The sequence below is a fragment of the Molothrus aeneus genome, chromosome 3, assembly GCF_037042795.1.
Source record: "Molothrus aeneus isolate 106 chromosome 3, BPBGC_Maene_1.0, whole genome shotgun sequence".
NCBI classification, from domain to species: Eukaryota; Metazoa; Chordata; class Aves; order Passeriformes; family Icteridae; genus Molothrus; species Molothrus aeneus.
Window position 1 is genome coordinate 55,795,022 of NC_089648.1, and position 17,192 is coordinate 55,812,213.

General features: G+C 43.3%; 1 protein-coding gene across 1 annotated transcript in view; it reads left to right on the forward strand.

Annotated features, from left to right (window-relative positions):
- Positions 1 to 17,192, forward strand: part of FNDC1 (fibronectin type III domain containing 1) — a 62,909-nt gene that overhangs the window by 16,190 nt on the left and 29,527 nt on the right. Inside the window, exons 2-8 of the mRNA XM_066545726.1 lie at positions 6,708 to 6,917; positions 7,274 to 7,372; positions 9,181 to 9,295; positions 10,419 to 10,606; positions 11,265 to 11,372; positions 13,560 to 13,748; positions 14,521 to 16,893. Coding sequence (XP_066401823.1) covers positions 6,708 to 6,917; positions 7,274 to 7,372; positions 9,181 to 9,295; positions 10,419 to 10,606; positions 11,265 to 11,372; positions 13,560 to 13,748; positions 14,521 to 16,893 — 3,282 coding nt within the window. The remainder of the gene's footprint in view (positions 1 to 6,707; positions 6,918 to 7,273; positions 7,373 to 9,180; positions 9,296 to 10,418; positions 10,607 to 11,264; positions 11,373 to 13,559; positions 13,749 to 14,520; positions 16,894 to 17,192) is intronic.

The following is a 17,192-nucleotide window of genomic DNA, read 5'->3' on the forward strand; positions in this document are numbered from 1 at the left end:
AATGTGCACAACCACATACCTGTTGTCCATACCTCACATGTGGTTGCAGTGACTGTGCACTTCATCTTTCTGGTGCTGGAGTTCTTTATAGTGCCCATACCTGCCAGGTGAGCAGCATGGTCACTGATAATGTGCATTTTAAAGGTTTTGGCTGTATAAATAGGCTAGCAGATGTAGATGAGCGACTTCATGATTAGGGCAAGATACCAAGGGTGCAGTCTTCAGGGAGAGCAGACAATTATAGCCCAATAAGTTAATGGAAAGAATCCCCCAACTCAGCCTGTGGGTGAAGCCAGGAATGGTGAGGGCAACCCTCTACCTTTGCCAGCTGGTTTCACCTGCTCTGTCCTCTCAAGGAACCCCCTAAGCTGTTGTCACTCCAGTACCGCCTTTCCTCCAACTCAGTGAACAGGCAGGTGTTGGACAACACGCTGAATGGGTACTGCAGACCAGGGCCATGGCTGTAGTGTGCTCTGACAGCCTTTGTGAAGTTCCTGGGGGTCTTTGCACAGTGGTTTGATCACTGGAGAAGCCCAGATGTGAGGTATCCAAAACTAGTGGGTGTGAGAGACAGACATGGCCCAGCCTCAGAGGGCTCCCATCAAAGGTCACTGATGCAGAAGGAAGCCTGTGCATTGATGTCAGTGGGAGAATGTGAAGCCTTTGATAACTCACTGTTGGTTTTTCCTAAGTCGCAATACACGTGTTAATTGTGTAGAATTACATTCCTGAGTTTGAAAGGTGCCCTGGTCCACTGTGCTTAGCATTCAGAGGGCTCTTCAAAGGGAGCGCTGGAAACTTCTGTTGATGCTGTCAATATAAAGAATGTCCTCTGGATGCCAGGTAACTCCTCTACAGATGTATAATGAATCGCTTTCCTTAAATCGGACATTACCGCTGGATACTGGTCCTCTGCCCGAAACTCCTGACCGGAGCCCAGTGAATTATGGCACAGATTCCATTGTGCTTTGCAGGAACTAAAGCATTCCAGTCCCTGCTTTCTGCGCCAAGCAGAAGTGTGTGGAAATGTGCTAAACTATTTTTTCTTTTTTTTTTCCTTCAAGAAACAAAGGACTTTTATGTCGCCTCTACTGCTGTAACTGAGTAACTTATTTCCAGGAGGAGATCTGAGGTTGAGTGTATAAATTAATGGCATTACAAGAGTTGATCAGCCCACACAGGGAAAATTTAACAGTGCATTTTAAAATGCTAGGGGACCCACCGACCCAGTAAGCCTCAGGGTGGATTTGTTTTTCCGTTGCAGTCCTACTTTCTCTTAGGTCATATACTTAGGCTTTTACACGTGTTAACTGCTGCAGTACTCTGAAGATCCCCACTAGAGCTCGTGTTCTGCTCTGTGCCAGGGCAGATCTGAGGGAAATCACTGATCCCAGAGTCTTGTGCATTTAGAGCAGTCAGCACATCGCAGTTCGGAGGGCCACATCAGCACTGTTTGAGCTGGCTCACCCACTGCAGGAAATATCTTTGCAGAGTGAACTCTTCTTGGGATGGCCCCAGTCCAGCCCTCATTGAAGCTGGTGAATTGCTCACATTTTCTTAACTGAGCTTGGGTCAACTTAAAAAAAACCCCATCAACTTTAAAAAAATCCAGTAACACTTAGACAAAGTGACATAGGACATTAATTTTTGGGTGGAAAACAACTATCTTCCTGTGGTATTGTGTTTGTCCTCTTTCTTCTTTTCTTTTCTGCTGATGTGGCTTGGGGGTAGCTGTATGGTGACAGGTAACAGTCAGACTATGTGAGGGTGAGGAGGAGAGCAGCCACCCCTGTGTGGATTGCTGGATGAGAAAAGTGAGATGTTTTCTTTCCCCTTTGCTTTTCAGTTATGGTAAAAGGATGTTTTTCTTTTCCTGGTTATGAATAATCAGCAGAGGTTGAAAGCCTTAAGTTGCACAAAGGACTCCAAAGTTTAGATGCCTGGCTTTGCTGGTGAAGCTCTGCTTTCACCTTGTCAAATACACTCTGTTTCATAATCTATTTCAAATTGGGTGAAAAAACAAGATGGTGTATCTGAATTGCCCCAACCCTTAAAGCCAATACACAAAGTGGTTTACCTATTGGAAGATAGGATGTGGAAATCAGCACCTGCTGGTGGCATGAAGAAGAAAGAAGTGATCATGTTGCAAAGTATTTTTGAAAACAATAAATTTTTTCCTGGTGAAGGTCTGGCCATGATACAGCCAGTACACGAACACTGCCACATGGATGTGGGGGTTTGCTCTCTGACTTCCCTGGTGCTTTCTGCAGAGCTGGCATTCCTCAGTCTTTCTGCACCCCTGGGCAGGATCCTGTCTTGGTTTCATGAGCTGACCAAGAAGGGCACCTGTAGAGTTGCCTTAGGATGTGTTTGCCATGTGTGCCCTGAACTTGAGTGTCATGGCTCAAGCAGTTGCATTTAGGAGTGTCCAATACAATAGGTTTTATGAGTATGAATGTTTTACACCTCAAAAGTGGAATTAAATTTAGAATTGCCAGCTAAGGAATTGAAATATAATGTGTCTTTCCCCCCCTGTTCTTTAGTTAACTATAATTTTTTGCTACAAGTACAGCTGACATCTTGGAGATAGGGCTTGGATGCTTATGGAAATGTATATTATACAGAGTGTTGTTTCCCACAGAAATGGCCACAGAGATCTAGGAACTGCATCGAGCTGAAGTACTTTTCTAGTCCTGATGGTGGTTTTGAGTGGAAAAGCACAGGGTGTCTGTAAACTGAGTTGCTCAGCTCTGAAATTGGATTGCAGATTGCCAGTGGTGCAAAGTTCTTACCTCAAAGGACAATTAGTTGAGCTTAGGGAGCAGTTAAAGACTTCTTAAGACAGGAATCTGCTTTTTGAGAAGGATAAATGAACTTAAGCAGTTCTTTTCTTCTGAACTGCTCTTCTGAGCAGTACTTTTTCTTTAACCTTTCATACTGTTTTGTCTGGTAAAGCAGTAGTAGTCTCAAGTACAGGGTTCAGAATCAGTAAGTCTCATTTTATGCTTAGAACTTAATTTAAAATAATAGTAAAAACTAAACCACAACATTTTCCCTAAAAGAACTGCAAAAATCCTGCCAGTTTGCTGTTGCAATGCAGATTCTGATGATTTTTGGTCAAGTTGTCCATTGCAAAATTTCATTTACCAGCTACCATTTTTGGTCTTTTCTGATGACTTTGTTATCTCTTAGCAGATACAATTTCTGCCTTTCTGTTGCTTTGGCCATGGCTGGGCCACTGTACTCAGTCTCCCAGACTTCTGCCTGAAGTGAAAAGAGAGATTCATAGTTCCTTATAAACTATATGTATGTTGTCTACTGGCTGTGCCAAGTGTCATCTCTGCAGCAGAACACATTTTATAGGTCCAGTTTTCCAGTCCTGAAGTTATGGTGCACAAAGTGTAGAAAAGTTTTTGTTGACTGTGGAAGGCAAAAGGAAAAACCTGTACCTAGACTTGTGGTGGTAAATTGAAGTGCCTGATTTTTTGTGACCTCAAATTTCAATGACTTTTTGTATCTTAATAGGTTTGAGTTGTCTGGTATGTTTTCCCCTGCAGTTATAGATTGGTTGCTAGGGGTCAGTACTTCCCTTTTCTTCTGGAACTATTTTGTGTTTTCCTTTGCTAGATAATTGATGAGACCCTCTGAAGAATCTGTATGATTTGGCAAGTGCAAGCTGCCTCCTTGTGTGGTTGCTCAGAGGATGTTTTACCCTCAGCTTAGACCTTGCGCTTTGGGCTTACATAATTCGTAAAATGCTTTCCTACAGTACAGAGACATTTTGGCAATACTAGTGGACATTTCATCTGTGAGAAGTCAGTCTCAAGGCTTTAATCAGCCCCGAATTTTCAGGGCCAAGATACTGTACACAGATTCCTGCAGTTCTAAGTAATGTTGGATTTCTAGACTGAAGAGAGTGAAAGGGAGTGACTCTTTCTCCTTTTCAAGACTATAAGAAAGCATTTTATTTTAATGTAATTGCAGGTTGATCTTTAGATGAGTTCTGAAGGTGATTACCAGTTGATTTAGTTTGACCAGAGTGGAAGTTCAGAAACCTCTTAAATCAGTTTTGGAACTAAAGAGAAAATGCTTACAGGGGTAAATAATGGGCAGATGAGGAAGAGTCAACCCTAAGTTCAGTCAAGTACTTGGTAGCTAATTCTTTTAAGGCTGTTTAAGACTATTGTTCCTGGGGAGTTCAGTATCCCCACAGGAAGGGGCATCATTGGGAGCTGAATGACTTAAATTATGCATGGGATTTATTACTTCCTCTTCCCATCCCTTCTCTTGTGAGTTTAGCTTGTTTAGGACAGTTTTAATTTTTTGGTGGGATTTTTGTTGTTGGTGGTGGTGATTCTGAGGGATTTTTTTGAACAAGAATAAGCCTGGCCAGGAGGATAAAACTCTGGTCTTTAGGATACAATGAGTTTCTCTTGTTGCTCACTGTCTACAGTCCCAGGGTTATCCTTCTTGTGGAAACTCAGATTTTTTTTTCCCAGAGCTAAGATGAGATCAGGAGACCAGGACAAGGGGATGCTGATGTTCAGGGGCTGTGACTGCAGAAGACAGTGACTCTGTTGGGGACTTAAGGAGTGTGACATGTCCTCCTGACTGGGAAGTGCCAACCCTTTGGCATGGCTAAACCTTGTGGGACAGCAACTTGGTGGGTACTTCTGTGGGGAGATGTAAACTCAGCTTCATCTAACCCTGTGTGGCTGAGGTCAGGGCCTTCAGCCTTATCCCAGACCAGGGATGGCTCCTGGGCTGTGGTAAGCTCCTGCTGTTACTCTTCATTTTTAATGAGAAGTCCCTTTCTTGTAAATCCTGGAACAGACTTCACACAAAAACACTGGTTTTGATGGATCAGCAGTTATCAGCATTGACATTTTAACCATTGCTGATAACTCCATCTTGGGTGCCTTCAGACTCCTGCTGGTGAAGCTGTGATGAGAAATGATAAATAGAAACTGGAACTAACTAGTGAAATGGGAACAATGGTAGTAGAGTGTGGTACTACCATGAGGAAAGTAATTGAATCCTTGGAAAGCCCTGGTTTTAAAATCTCAGCTGATCCCCTGCATTCAGCCTTAGGGTCAGTACAATTCTCTTTGCCTAAAACCACATTTGTTTCAGATTGAATACTTTCCATATGTCTTTCTGGCTGGGCTAGTTCCTTTTGTATCCTTCATCCCTTGCAACTCTCTATTTTAATTGCAGATGAAAGCTGCAGCTTTGACTGGGGAAGCAGAGCTGTTGGGCTGCAGTGTTCTTCCCAGAACATACAGGGCTGCTGAGAGAAAACCAGCACAGTGTGCTTCCACTGCAGCCTGTAAAAACTTCAGGCACCTGGGAGAGTGTGGCTGGTTGAGGGGAGATGTTATTTCCCTCAGCCAGGGCTGGGATGCTCAGGAGAAATGTTGAGATCTGGGGATGTGGTGGCTACCAATGGCACATGGGCTTCAGTGAGAGCCTAAGGGAATGGGGCTGGCTCAATCTGAGAAACAGGAGGATAGGGAAACATCTCTCAGCAGCCAGCTGCTCCTTCATGGGAGCCTGCAAAAAGTCACTTCTTGGTGGGAGCAAGGCACATGTAGCCCTGTAATGCTGGGCAGCAGCTGCAGGTTGCTGTTTGGGAGGTTTGGGTTGGACATGAGGAAAATGTATGAGAAATAGCATGGCAGCAGGACCAGGAAAGGGATCATACCCCTGCACTTGGACTGGTGATACTCAACTACTTTGAGTTCTGTGTCCAGTTTTGGGCCACTCACTACAAGAAAGTCATTGAGGTGCTGGGGGAAGTCCAGAGAATGGCAGCAAGGCTGGGAAAGCTCTGGAGCACAGGTCTTATAAAGGAATGTTTTGGGAGCTGGAGTTGTTAAGAATAGGTGAGAAAAGGTCTCAAGGGAAGACCTTGTTAATCTCTACAACTGCTTGAAAGGAAGTTGTAATATGGTGGGAGTCAATCTCTTCTCCCAAGTTGCAAGTGACAGAACAAGAGGAAATGGTCTCAAGTTGGCCAAAAGGAGGTTTAGATTGGATACTAGGAAATTTTTTTTTCACTAGAAGAGCTGTTAAGCCTTGAACCTGTGTGACTTCTTAAAAGACTTGTCAGCAAATGTTAAAAAATACCCAACTTGCATGAGATATCTTTTACAGTGCTCAAGGGATCATATAATGAGAGTTTGGTAAGTTAGGAATGAAGGCATGTGCAGAACAGATATTTTAGAGAACAGAACAATTAGAGGTGGGTTTAGGAGAAAAGAACCTGCTTTTAATAGTAAAACTGCTCTGTGCTTCATTTTACACTTAACTTTAGCTCTTCCCAAAAAATAATGTACCGGTGTGCCTGAAGTGGGGAAAGGGGGTTTAAAAAAAGAAAAAAGGAAAAGATTTAAAAGGAAAGCTACAAGACATCCCCAGTTTCTGGCAGGAGTCCTTGTATTACGATATGTTTTCACTTTCAAGGTCTTGCACCAGTCTGTCTGAAGGGCCTGGGAAAAGGCACTGTTGAGTATTGTACATCCCACTTGGAAAGCTTGTTCTTACTCCAATTTGGTTTTATAGAAACAATTAAAAAGCTGTAAAATTATGCCCTTTGTTCTGATCTTCATAGATGTGTTTCCAACAGACATATGTGGAGTGCCAATATCATGTGCTCCATAGTAACTATCATGGGGTTTGTGTGTGTGTTTGCTTATTTTGTGAAGAGAGAGCCATGCCAAGCAGACCTCTGAGAGTGCGAGCCCAGTCTCCAGAGAGCAAGTTACCTTTTCGGTGGAGACCCCCTTATGGAGCAGGCTTCAGGGGTCCACACAGCAGATCCCAAGGCTATCCCCGTGGATATGGAGAGAGCAACCGAAGGATGAGCTATGCTCCGATGCTGCAAGAGCGACAAAACCAGGAAGCAAGAAAACTGGGTGAGTGAAATTTCCCTGAGAGCACTGGCTTAGCTAGCACACTGCTGTAGTCCCCTGCAGCTGCTAGGTGAGCACATATCATGTGCTGTCCTAGGTATCAAAAACCCTTCTTCCTCTGTGTCTTAGCAGAGTGAGGGTATTATGTAGAGAATCATGTAGAAATTGTAGGAGAACTCAATGCTATGTTAAAGAGACACCATGTGCAAGTTTGTCATATTAACACCTGAAGGAAAGGGTGGAGAGAAGAGCCATACCTCAGATTCTGCTTGCATGTGGTGGGACCACTCTGAAATCCATTCGTTCTTATAAATGAAAAAGGTTACAGGAAACCTTCTGTTTTTTCCCTGCATGCACAGCCTCTGAATCAGTTCATGTGGTTTCACTACCATCAAGGAGCTCACAAGGAAGGAGCCAACCTGTCTATAGGTCATCTTTAACTAAAAGAAAAGTCACAGGTATGTTTCTTTCACATCCACTGTCAATGAGTGGAGACAATTGGATGCAAAGTGATAGCTTTGTGATTTTTACATGGGAAGTCTTTTGATGCTAGAGCTACTATGTTTTTCTCTTTGTGGTGAAGAGCTTGATGGATGTCTCTAATTCTCTAATTCAAGCAGGATTAATAAAATAATACAATTTTGTAACATGGTTGGTTGAGTTTCTGAGGTCCTGTTTATTTTTTTTTTTCTTTAATCTTCTCCTCTCTATCTACTGACAAATGTTATGCATTGCAGTAACTGCATGAGAAGACTTGATTAAATCAAAGCCAGGCCCCCCAAAATGATATGCCTTCTTTCTCTCAGATCTATAACCCCTTTTTTGAAGGGTTGATTACCAGAAGCATCAACCCAGCAAAAGTTTTCACTTACATTGGAAAGAAGTGATTGCATGCTGCTGCCACTGTTAAAAAGGATGACTGAGATTCTGAGTCATCTCCATGCCAGTGTGCTTTTTCACCCCCTCATACTGTGATGTGGATGGCATGGGAATGGCAAAGTGTTTAGGAGGTTTTGATGGTGATAAACACCTATGCCAGAACTGAGAATTGTGGTTGAACTGTATTGAAATCCCATCTCACACCTTTTCCTTTTTCATGCTCACTTTCTTTCTTCAGGTGCTCCCATTGCAAAACTTTGTCAATAGGCCCCCTAAGCTACTTGTGGGTAGTAGATGGGTCCTCTTGGCCATTTTGTATGGTAGCTGTTTGGCATGGAAAACTTGGAACTGTCTGAAAACCCTGTGCATTAAAAACCTGTTTGGAAGAGGGGGAATGTGCCTCCCTGCTGCCTGCCATTTCTGCAGGCAGTGCTGGGTTTTGGGCTAATGCCCTTCTCTTGCTGAAGAGAAGAGCAATCTCTCCCAGAATTTCAGTCATATATGAGTAAGATCCCTAGAGACTGAGATCATCCTCCAGAGTTTACTGGCTCTTTTCCTTTCCTGAGACATCGATATTTTTTCCGATGTTACTTGTCTATAAAACTCTGTCTGGAAGGTCGTGCCTTGTACATTCTGTGCCTTTGGGAGACTTGGAAATAGTTGCCATTACACTAGTAAGGAAAAGTAATAAATCTCTCATTAGCCAGTAGATAGACTAGACTAAAACAACTTTGATGGACAGATAGAAAAGGGAACCTAATCAAAATTAAACACCTCAAAATATCAAATTAATTTCACTTAATTTTAAAATTTTGTAAATTATTTGCAAAAGGTACTCTGATATGTCATAACAGCCCACTTCAATGATTTTTTTCCTTGTATACCATAAAAAATTAAAGCTGAATTCAAACAATCTGTTCGAAGCACTCAAAACCATAAAATATACATTATTCTCCCTTGTGAAAAAATTTTTGAAGAAGGTTTTATTTTATTGCCCTTCAAAATGAAACCTGATTTTAAAATCTCAGAATTTTCTTTAGGACAAAATTTCTGCTCTCCAGGTACCTCTCGCAGTGCATTTGCCAGAGATAGTGAATATCAGTGTGTTAATAAAACATTTGCTGTGAGTAACAGTTTGGAGACGAGTAGAATATTGAAGGACTGTCGAATGTATTAGTACTGCGGCCTTGCGGGTACACAGCTAACAAAAGAAATTATCTTTCCATGAAATACCATCAGTAATCAATGTAATTAATTTTCTACTCCCACCTGTATCTCTAAATCAACTGTGCTGAGTGAATATTATGGCGTCAGTTGAAGACATTTGCTGTTTTTAAAGAGAACTCCAGTGTTGCTAATGATATGCTGTTCTGTTTTGCCTTTTCAGAGGAGGAAGAGGTGGAGGTGGCACAAGACATAACTGTTCGAGTTATGTCCTCTCAGTCTGTGCTTGTTACTTGGACAGACCCACTGTATGAAAAGAGGAAGGTTGCAGCAAATAGGTACTTAGCCCTGGGTTTTTAAATGGGTACTGAAGGAGAACTGCTGCCAATGCTCTACTGAATGCTTTTGCATTCATTTAATTGCTGTTGGTTATGAGAAAAATTTAGCTTGCCTCCTAGTGCCCTGCTCATTAGCATTTAGAGACCTGTGTGAGTGTTGTACTACAGGGGTTTACATCTCTTCTGAAATGTTGCCAGCACCAGCTCTGGTATTTATTTGGCTGTTCCAGTCTTGGTGTATCACCACAGCCAGCAAATCCCCAAAGATGCATGGGCAAAGAAGGAGTGGGGGACAAGGCACAGCCCACAGAGGTGAGGTGTTGGGTTGAGTTGTCAAAACAGACTACAGCTTTGAGATGACCATGCTGTGGGTGGAGTGGGAAAGACACATCCTGCAGTGGGAAAGACACCCATCATTGCACCCTGCATCCTCTGACCCTTCAGAAACCCCTTGCAGCTGATGCTGAGCAGGCTGGGACTCCTGTGAGTGAGACCTTGGCTTGTGGCAGCATGCTGTAGCAGTTGGAGACCAAAACAAACAAGGAAATGGCTGGAAACTGCCAAAGATCTGAAAGCACTGGATTGTGTTGCTCAGCCTGGGAACACTGAAGAGCTGTGCAAACTGGGGCTGAAGTGTCCTGAGAGACACAGCAGGAAAACTAGCAATTTTAGATGTTCTCTATTTCTTTGTGGAAGCAGTTATCAAGGCAGACAGGTGGGAACTGAGCCACCGGTGCTGCTCTGGGAGCAAGGGCCTGCCAGCAATCCAGCCATGCCCATGGCCATGGGGCAGTGAGATAGTGGTGTGGAACCACCCAGCATGCCTGGCTCAGTTCAGGAAATCCTGCAGCTTTCCCCCAGGGAAAAGGGTGTTTTGAATAAGTATCTTGAAAGAGCCATCTTGGAGAATCCATCCTTTGGGGTGAAAGCAATCACACTCCATTAGAGAAAGGAAAAAAACATGCAGGGCTTTGTTGTTGGTACTTTGTTGTTTGCACTTTGGTAGGTTCCTCCCTAAGCCCCAGCAGGCTACTTGAGGGCAAAGCATCCCTGTCCCACTCTGGTTCTGCTATTGCTGGGCTCCCACATGCTCACTTTCATTTTCCTGTGTTTCTGGTGCCAGGCAGTACAATGTTCGCTATCGGGAAAAGGGGGAATCGGCGAGGTGGGATTACAAGCAGGTGCCCAACCGGCGGGCATTGGTGGAGAACCTGCTGCCAGACACTATGTACGAGTTTGCCATCCAGATCTTGGAGGGAGAAAAGGAAGGCAAATGGAGCGTGTCCGTTTACCAGCGGACCCCAGAGGCAGGTATGCATTCAGAGGGTCCTTGGGCTAACACAAGGCATAGGGTTTGAGCTGTGGAACAGGGCTGACTTGAGGGAAAGCCAGAACAAGACAAGTGATTGCTTGGGGCAGCAGAGGGTTGAGAGTGTGGGAAAGGCCTCAGTGCTGCTGCCTGCATCCCTGTGGTAGTGAAGCACACCAGGAGAGCATACTCAGCTGCTCTTGTGGTACAAGGAGAACAAGGGGAGGCAGCGCAGGTATTTTTGTGGGATGGTTCAGCACCTTGGACCCCTGCAGCTAGATGTGCTCCTTCCTTTTAAGAAGAGCAACCTGGCTTCCATTCCTCTTTGTGGACCGCAAATTTAAATCCTCCCTCCACCATGGAGAAGCTGTCATGCCCCTTTGGTACAGGGAAATGCTCCATAACAAACAAATTACTGTGTCGTTCTGGCTAAGCCACAATAGCAGTCTTGTGCAGACTTCCTGTTTTTAAAATTAAGGAATAAAATTTCACTATGGCAGTCTGAGAGAGAGATGTGACAGAGACAAGCATGGACCTGAGGCATGTGTATACTCTTCACGTTTATCTTTGAAGTAGCTGTATAGGAATCTCTGCTATGGAGCAAAAGGTGTATGCTGTGTTGATTCTTACTTGCCTCTTCTGTGTATGGCTGTTTCCCAGCTCCTGCCAGCGCACCTGAAAATTTGGATGTTTGGCCATTAAAGGGGAAACCAACCTCTGTAGCAGCATCCTGGGATGCTCTTCCAGAGAGTGAAGGAAAAGTCAAAGGTGAGTCTTCACTGTTGGTTTCTAACTCCCTCAAGGACCTGTTGTTCTCAAAGGCAAACTGCTGCCCTGCAGTAAGCTGGAACCTTGGCTGTGCCAGGATTCTTTCACTTGATTAAACCCAAGCAAGAATTTCATGTTTCCAGCCCAGTGTCCCCACAGTGCCACTGAGAAGCCACTGTCACTGTCTGCCTGCGATCCCACAGAGGTTCCTGGGGTATCATGCATGCACATTTTATCTCTTCTTCCAGTAATAGGCAGGTCAAAATGAGGCTCAAGAAGGAAGTTTCCAGAAAGATTTTAAAGAATTAGTTGTAGAGGAAAAGATTGGGTAGTTGCCAAGAAAGTGAGTGGGTTTATGTTGTGTTTTATTTCTAGTTTGTCATGGAAGGAAATCCCCAGCTTAAGAAGCAAACACAAATCTGATTTCAGAAGATCTCATGCATAAATCTTGTGTACTATAGTGTTATTTGACATAGCAATAAAGATAGTTTGCCAGTTGGCTAAGATTTGCATAGAATTAAAGAAAAAGGAAAAGCTCTTTCTAGGATTTTTTCCCTGTTTCCCTCCAAAAATTAAGCTGATTTTTTAGCCTCCCGTTCTTCAGTGGTTAACAAGATTGTGTTTTTAAATTACCCAAGTTTTTGGAGGTCCCTTATCAGCCTACAGCATCTCAGGATTTGAAAAATCATTGGCGTGGAGGGAGGTACACCGTGTCTGCAAGACCTGCTTTATGTGTTCTTCGGGACAGTGATGGAATTCCTTCCTTTTTTGAAGTCAATAGAAGTCTTGCCAATTACTTCAATGGAGCTGCAGTTGTGTCCAAGAATCATTATTTCTGTAAGAAGGGTCATGCAGGGACATTATCTGATATTTCAGGTCTGCTCCTAATTTTGACAAATCTGTAGCCCTTTGTGCAGTTTTGTCTGCATTGTTATTAGATCACTCATCCAAGGCAATCATTTTAAAGGTACCTAATATTTAAGGGCTGAATGCTTATACACATCTAATATATCATTGTTTGGGTATGAAGTGTTACAGGAGATGTCGTATTTTTAAACTAAATAAATGGCAAGATATTTTTACTGGCTAAATAAAATCACTGAATTAGCGTTTCATGGTCATTTTGATACCATGTGGTAATCAGGAATTCTTGTCTTTTGATCCTTTTGTTTTTCAATCCTGTCCTTTATGTATTTATACCACATATTAAAATAATGGGAAAAAATGTTCTCCAGTAGTGATTTAAGAGTTATCAGAAGCTACACCAGTGTCTCTGCCATGGAAGCAATGCCTGTGTAAAAAGAAGGAAAAGAAAAAAGATTCAAAGAAAAAGGATTCATGCCTTCCAATACCTTGATTTGTTTTTCAGTGGAGCGTTAAATTTATTTGCATATAAAATATCAATGATTTTTAACTTGATTTTGATGAACTGTGCATGACTTTTTTCTTAACACAATAAACATGGGGTCACTTTCATAAAAAAAAAAGATGTCATTATATTCTAGATTTTTCTCATTGTGGCACTGTGGCTCCTTAGATATTATTGTGGGTTTTTGTGTAGAGTAGGCAGCCCGTGAAATTTATCATCAAAACCCTGGTTTTATCTGATACCTGTGCCTCTTACAGAGGATTTGAAAAGAAAACAGAGCTTGCACATATCTGACATTTCACCTGCACTTCTTGGGAGTATAATGGGAAGATTCCTCTTCATGCCCAGAATTGTTCCTATAGGGGTGAAATTTCTCTCAACTCAGAAAGCTAAGACAGAGCACAGGTATCACAGTAATTAAAAATTCGAAGATGAGAGCAGGATGAGTTTCAAAGTGGCAGCCAGACCTTGCTTTGCTCTCTCTGCCATGGTTTTTGACCCTAGCTCTGGCTAAGCACAGTGTCATATTTAGAATTTGTTGGACAGGTGTGATGTTGCTACGATTTGGCAAATCTGCAGTGCTGATATTTTCTGGTAGAATTATCTCTTCTGAATAAGAACAAATATTCAACTTAACCTACATATATACATGTATCTCTCTCTCATGTCTTTATACTCCAGCTGTTGACTCGGCGTGCATTGCCAGTGTATTAATTTTAGTAATGCACGTTCTAATTCATCCTACCCATACAGTCTGTCCGCTGGAAACAGGACTGTTTTCAGTTTCCTCCTTCCAACCGTCTGCCAAATCATTTCAGAATACATTCTTTCATACGCCCCGGCTCTCAAGCCATTTGGAGCAAAGTCCATCACCTACTCTGGAGCTACAACATCAGCCATAATAGATGGTCTGCAGGCTGGGGAGCGCTATATTTTCAAAATTCGTGCAGCAAACAGGAGGGGACCGGGTCCTCAGTCAAAAGCCTTCAGTGTCGCCATCCCAGCAGGTAAGCACCAAGCCATGAACAATGCTGTAGTTCACCCACTCTTGTCTTGGTCCCAGTTGTGTTAATTCTTACTGACTCAACTCCTCTGCACTCTGTCTGACCTGTGGGATTTGACTTCCTTGACATTGTTTCTGGTTGTTGTTTTCATCCTTATATTGCCCCAATAAGTCTTTGTCACTCTGCAGCATGCAAAAGGTCATTTTTATGGACATTTTAGCCTCTTAAATAAATGCATGCCATAATCTGTGACAACACTATGTGTTCTTGTTATCCAAAGGCCAAAGAATGCAATGCTCTGGGTTTTTGTCTGCTCTGTTCCTGACAGCTCCCACTCTTAAAAGTCACTTAGTGTCTTAGATACTACTCCCAGTGTTTGGCTCTTGCCAAAAAGTTACTGTTGTAGGGACAGAATATTTGGTGGGTTAGCTAAAAAGGTGGGCCACAGCCTTACATGGGATAATGCAGCACCATGCCATCAACATGACTAAATTCTGCTGAAGATTTGGTTCCCCTGAAATGGTGTTGCAGTCCCTGATTTTAAATGTTTGATTTTAACTGGTCTAAGTTTTACCCAAGCTACAGTAATTCCACATAGGTACCTTCCTACAACCCAAAACTTATCTTGGCTGGACTCCACAGCCTGGTTATTACAGAAATAAATATTGTCCCATAGTCTCATAAGTTTTGTTCTTGCTACCTGGGTCTTTTCTGCTTTTGTTCAGTTTTTGTGAATCTTTTAGTTGTGAATAAACACTTTTTTTTTTGCCTCTAGCTGCTAATGAGGATTCAGTTACTCAGCAAAAGACAAATATCCAAGATAATTCAGAGGTTAAAAAGACTGGGAATGCTGGCTCATCTCCTTCTCAAAGTTCTTCTGTTTCTTCAAAAGCCCAGCTGTCACCTTCTTCTAAGCAGCTGTCTGTTCATTCACCTAGTGTTAGTGATAAAAAGAGTCTTCTTTCTGAATATAAGAACAAAATCTTGACTCGAGGGGTCCTAAGTAAATCTCAGTTACCTTCTAGAAAGACAGGAGATCTGGAACCTGACCTCCAATCCACTGAGGTGACAGATGATCACGATTCCTCCCAGGAAGCTACAACATCACTGCCAAAAACCCAGGACCAGAGCAGGAACGTTAAACCCTTGTCCCCTAGTCAGCCAATCCACCCTGTCCTTGCCTCAGGGAGGATGTCTGTTCGAACCCACACATCTGAGGTGTCAAGCCAGATGAGCACAGAGGAACGTGAGCCACCAGCACTGTTACCTTCATCAGTACAACACTCTTCTGCCTCATCCGTTCCCGGATACACAGATAATGAAACAAAGCAGTTGAGGCAAAGCAGCAACAATGTGCCTTCTAAGACCTCTTCACAGCCTGTGCCTGCCAAAAGTAACGGTCTTGTGAGTAATGTGGAAGGGAAGCCTGACCCTGTGCTGGTGAAAGTATCTTCTAAAGCTTCAGAGCCTGGTCGCCAGGCCTTGCCATTGAGTCGGCAGTCTGCTGTGTCTCACGAGGGTGTCTCAGGCCATCGCAGCAGGTCTGGCTCTCTAGGCCGTTCACACCAACCTGCTTCCAAATCAGCAGATTCCCACACTCATAATAGCCATAATGAGTTTGACAGTGAAGAAGCAGAGGACGGAGCAGGACAGCCAAGTTTTAGGTCACAGCAAACAAGGCTATCCTCAGGCTCCAGTTCCCGCACATGGAAGGATTCAAAATCAGCTGTGGCAACAGTCTCATCAAGGTCTGCTGTTCCTGGTTACACTTCACCTCACTCTCGCTCCTCCACCAGTGCCAAATCCAAGGGAAAGGATGTTGATAAGAATTATAAGGAGGACTCACAAGATGAAAACCCCTTATTTCCTTCTTTGCCCTCTTCCAGGCAGTCTTCTTCAGCAATCTATTCCAAGAGAAGAAATCCTCAGGTCAGTCCTGATTCTCGCTCCAGAGAGACACATGGTGAAAAATCACCCCACTCTGACTCAGAAGAACAACAAAGCCAAACAGCTGCTCCAGAAAAACATTCTCATTTGCAGTCTTCTCTTTCCAAATCCAAACCTGAAGAGCAGGGCAATCGAGAGGTAAAAGAAAAGCTTGCTCGATCAAAACCAAGTGATTCTTTGCCTAGAAAAACACTCTCTTCTCGTCTTCCAGTGGAGAAGACCTCCCACTCAGAGCCTCCACAGAGGGCACAAACCAGTCCTTCCATCCTGCATTCAAGGGGCCGGCGCCTCCCATCCCACCGCGCCATCTCATCCCAAAGTAATGAAGAGTTGCAGGAAGAGGATGATGAGGATGAAACAGAAGGCAGTGACAGAGCAAGCAGGCACTCTGTGTTTCTTAAAGAGGTGTCCTCTTCTAGGGGATTATCTGCTTCTTTCTCTCAGGGCAGCTCAAGTTCGTCTCAATCAAAGCAACAGCAGACAGGTTCTCAGGTACCTTCCTACAAGCCAAAACACACTCAGCCAGACTCCAGTTCTGCCAGTGATACAGCAAAAGACAACCAGTATAATCAAAGGTTGTCACACACTTCAAGACAAACTCGTCCTTCCTTGCCTACTCGCTCAGGAGTTGCTACAAGGACAGCATCCCAAACAGAGAAAAAAAAGGGCCAGTTGCCCTCAAAAATGTCTAACACTGAACTTCCTCAAAAAGTTCCTTCCCCTTCTTCATCTAAATCTCATCAGTCAGTTTCTAATGAAGAGGATGATTATTACAGTGAATATGATCAGAAAGAAATGGAAGAGAAACCCACATCTTTGGCTGCAAAACGGTCCCCTTCTGTTTCTAGAGGTAACAAAAATGTATATGAAGACACTGCTAGCAATAAAAGAAAGTCTATGGACACTCTTCTACCTCACAAAGTAAGTTCTGAAGAAGAAGAGATGGAAAAACCTTCAATATTAAAAATGTCTCCTCCTGAATCACCAAGAAGCTCTGCCACAGCATCACAGATTACTCAGTCCTCTAACAAACATAACCCATCTAAACCAAGCTTTGTCTGGCCACGTTCTTCTGCATCTACCACCACACATACCATTTCTCCACCAGTTTCTTCCGCTTCGTCTCCTCGTCAGCGACTACTGAACTCCAGGCTAGGGAGCCCTTCTCAGCGCCAATTTGTTAGACCTCCTTACAGACCAGGTATCCTGCCTTTGTTGTACTAATGTCACTAATTGTGTTTTTCCTAGAATCAGTAGCTAGATGAAAAGTCCTCCAGCAGGATACAGGTTCAGTCATTTAGTATAATGTGTTGCTTTTTATTTTGGTGGTTGCTGGGAAGCCTAGTTCTTGAGGACATTGCCTATTTGGTGTAATGTGGTGCCCCAGACCCTTTCTCCTGTGGTCTGATCTGCACAGGATCCCATCATCCACGAAGAGGGTGACAGAGTTAGGTGCTAAATTGGAAAAGTTCCTTATTGAGCAATGACTTCACCAAATGC